At 45.0% G+C, this 3,886-nt stretch overlaps 1 protein-coding gene across 1 annotated transcript in view; it reads left to right on the forward strand.

The window, feature by feature from the left end:
• The first annotated feature begins 927 nt into the window (after window positions 1-927).
• The window catches only part of endog (endonuclease G), a 6,415-nt gene continuing 3,456 nt past the window's right edge, over window positions 928-3,886 (forward strand). Inside the window, exon 1 of the mRNA XM_050050682.1 lies at window positions 928-1,147. Coding sequence (XP_049906639.1) covers window positions 965-1,147 — 183 coding nt within the window. The 5' untranslated portion in view covers window positions 928-964. The remainder of the gene's footprint in view (window positions 1,148-3,886) is intronic.

The raw sequence follows: 3,886 nt of genomic DNA on the forward strand, positions 1-3,886 counted from the left end.
ACATATACATATATACATAAATACATACACACATATATACATACATACATACATACATATACATATATACATAAATACATATATACATATACACATATACTGTATACATACATATACACATATATACATATATACATATACACATACATACATACATATACACATATATACATATACATATACACATATATACATATACATATACACATACATACATACATACATACATACATACATATACACATATATACATACATATGCACATATTCTGGTTGAATCCAAATGTTCAGACATCACCACACTTTGCAGGAGCGTTCACAGGAAGTCTGAGAATTCTGAGGATCCAGATCTACAGTTCATCAGTCCACAGGGACCAACAGAGGCCTTTTTGCAGACTCCACTGATTTCATTACCCACAATTCACTGCAGCACAGACATGATGTTGTTTTTTTATTCTTCCATTAGCTGACTAAAAATTAAAACTCGTGTGTAAATAAGTTACTGTAGAATATTAAAACTGGACTTAAATCCTGTGGGTCAGACACAATATTCACCATCATGATACAGAGACGTAAGACACAAGACACAGACTGTAGAGAGTAATCAGATTACAATGTTACTGCAGCTGTCCTGTAGTGGGCGCTTTGTAGTATTAGATATACAGAGCAGAGAACAACATAAAAAGTGATGAACTAAAGCCAGTCACAGCTCTGTGATCATCCTGTATATGACACAGTGTGACACAGCACTGTACACGTTGGGCTTATATCCTCTGATCAACAGACACAACATGACAACAGTCACGGTGACTGCAACCGTCGCTCCGATGTTTCCATGGTAACGAGTCAAACAGTCTGAGACCTGTGTGTCAGAGGATGACGGACTTTACGTGATGACAGTGAACATCTCACAGTACGACTGAAGTGACGTTATCAGAGCGCGTCACTGGCGGCTGAACAGCAGCATGAGGCGGTGGTGGAGGACCGGAACGACCTTGTTGCTCGGAGCGGGACTCGGAGCTTCAGTGACCCGCCTGCTGAGCGTCAGAGGCCGGCAGGAGGAGGAGGACGGAGCCGGGACTCTGCCGGAGCTTCTGAGGAGAGTCCCGGTGATCCCGGTACCGACGGTCCAGGCCTCCGAACTGACGGTGAGTGTGTGCGTGAAAGGGTCAGTGACACACACACACACACACACACACACACACACACACACACACGTAACATTTAAACATGAGCAGTAATTCTTGTTTTCACAGGTTAAAGTCAGTCTGCACAGATCAATATGACTATAGTTAATATATAGTTAATATAGAATAAATCTTAACTGTCCTCCAGGGATAGACACTTGTCCTCAGCTCAGCAGACGTAAAAGACAACATAATATAAAGACAGAAAGAGACATTAAAGACATCAGATCAGATCAGAGTCTAAAATTCATCAGTCACTGTGTTGAGTTCAGGGTACTGATGACAGCTGGGACAAAGAAGGATGTCTTATGTGGAACAAACTTCCTGTAGATCTGAGGTCTGCTCAAACTGTCAGCTCCTTTAAATCAGGGCTAAAAACACTATTGTTTACTGAAGCATACTTTTAGATTAAATACTTACCTGCTGTATTCTACTGCTCGTACTTTTTAACTACACACTGCTGATTTATGCCTTTTATTATTATTCTTTTATTATTCTTATTATTCTTATCCTGACTATTCTATTTGGGTTTATTGTTAAATCGGCTGCAAATGTCAGAGATTTCAGGGCTGAGGACTGAGTCTGGGCTGAAATCTTCAATAGGAGAGGTTTCAGAGTCTAAGGAATTAAGAGGTTGGGCTGTCGTCATCCCTGCAGGGGGTGACCTGGAAGTCTGAGTCAGCTACTGCTGTGACTCGACACTGGGGAGCATGCTGTGAATTCAGATCTAGAAGGGAGACGTCCTGTGATGGATCTTTAGAGTTCATTACGATCTGAATAAGACCAGTGTGTGGAACCTGTGTCCGGCGGGACGGTAAGACTCTGAGTGAAGGACTCAAGAGCACATAGTGGGCGCGCACTGGGTGTATTATTGTGATAATCACTCATTAAAAACAGACCCAACCATAGGTTGGGCTGTCGGCATCCCTGCGGGGGGTGATCGGGAAGTCTGAGTCAGCTACTGCTGTGACTCGACACTGGGGAGCATGCTGTGAATTCAGAACTAGAAGGGAGACGTCCTGTGATGGATCTTTAGAGTTCATTACAATCTGAATAAGACCAGTGTGTGGAACCTGTGTCCGGCGGGACGGTAAGACTCTGAGTGAAGGACTCAAGAGCAAATAGTGGGCGCACATTGGGTGTATTATTAAGGGAGACGTCCTATACACTCATTAAAAAACAGACCCGACCAACAAAATTCAAGATGGTTCAGAGCCAGGGACAAGAGATTCTAACTGAAATCTCTGACAGAGCCGGTTTTTGAAATTAAACTAAAATGTTGTCTAAGAGCACTTTTTGGTGGCAAGGAGTCGCAGGAGTGATAAAGGCCATCACGGCCTGGACCCTTGGACGTATAGCTTAGGCAGCTATACAAATGTTCTATGCAGTGCTCTTAGATGCAATGTATTGAGCCTGTTTTTATTTTATGTTACTGTATTTTATNCTTTGAATTACCTTGTGTTGAATTGTGCGATACAAATAAACTTGCCTTGCCTTGCCTTATAAGGAAAGACAGACAGACAGAGAGACAGAGGGACAGACAGACAGAGAGAGGGACAGACAGACAAATGATCATTTAAACAAAGCTACTTATCTTATCCTGTGGGGGTGTGAATGAATCAGTTAGTGTGCACAGTGCAGTCACAGTGCAGGTGCAGTCGCAGTGCAGGTGCAGTTGCAGTGCAAGTGCAGTTGCAGTGCAGTTACAGTGCAGTGCAGTTGCAGTGCAGGTGCAGTTGCAGTTGCAGTCACAGTGCAGTTGCAGTTGCAGTGCAGATGCAGTTGCAGTGCAGTCACAGTGCAGGTGCAGTCACAGTGCAGGTGCAGTTGCAATACAGTCATGGTGCAGTCACAGTGCAGGTGCAGTTACAGTACAGTGCAGTCACAGTGCAGGTGCAGTTACAGTGCAGTTACAGTGCAGGTGCAGTTGCGGTGCAGTCGCAGTGCAGTTACAATACAGTCACGGTGCAGTTGCAGTGCAGGTGCAGTTACAGTGCAGTCACAGTGCAGTCACAGTGCAGTTGCAGTGCAGTCGCAGTGCAGTTACAATACAGTCATGGTGCAGTTGCAGTGCAGTCGCAGTGCAGGTGCAGTTGCAGTGCAGTTACAGTGCGGGCGCAGTCGCAGTGCAGTTACAGTGCAGTGCAGTCACAGTGCAGGTGCAGTTACAGTGCAGTCACAGTGCAGGTGCAGTGCAGGTGCAGTTACAGTTACAGTGCAGTCACGGTGCAGGTGCAGGTGCAGTGCAGTTGCAGTGCAGGTGCAGTTACAGTTACAGTGCAGTCACGGTGCAGGTGCAGGTGCAGTTGCAGTGCAGTCGCAGTGCAGTTACAATACAGTCATGGTGCAGTTGCAGTGCAGTCGCAGTGCAGTCACAGTGCAGGTGCAGTTGTAGTGCAGTTACAGTGTGGGTGCAGTCGCAGTGCAGTTACAATACAGTTACAGTGCAGTCACAGTGCAGTTACAATACAGTCACAGTGCAGTCACAGTGCAGTGCAGTTACAATACAGTCACAGTGCAGTCGCAGTGCAGTTACAATACAGTCACAGTGCAGTCAAAAAACGGGGGAAAAAAACGGTAGAAACCTCAGGAAGAGCAACTGAGGAGGGATCCCTCTTCCAGGACGGACAGACGTGCAATAGATGTCGTACAGAACAGATCAGCATAATAAATTAACAGTAATCCGTATGACACAATGAG

The sequence above is a fragment of the Epinephelus moara genome, chromosome 8 (genome assembly GCF_006386435.1).
Source record: "Epinephelus moara isolate mb chromosome 8, YSFRI_EMoa_1.0, whole genome shotgun sequence".
In the NCBI taxonomy this organism is placed as follows: Eukaryota; Metazoa; Chordata; class Actinopteri; order Perciformes; family Serranidae; genus Epinephelus; species Epinephelus moara.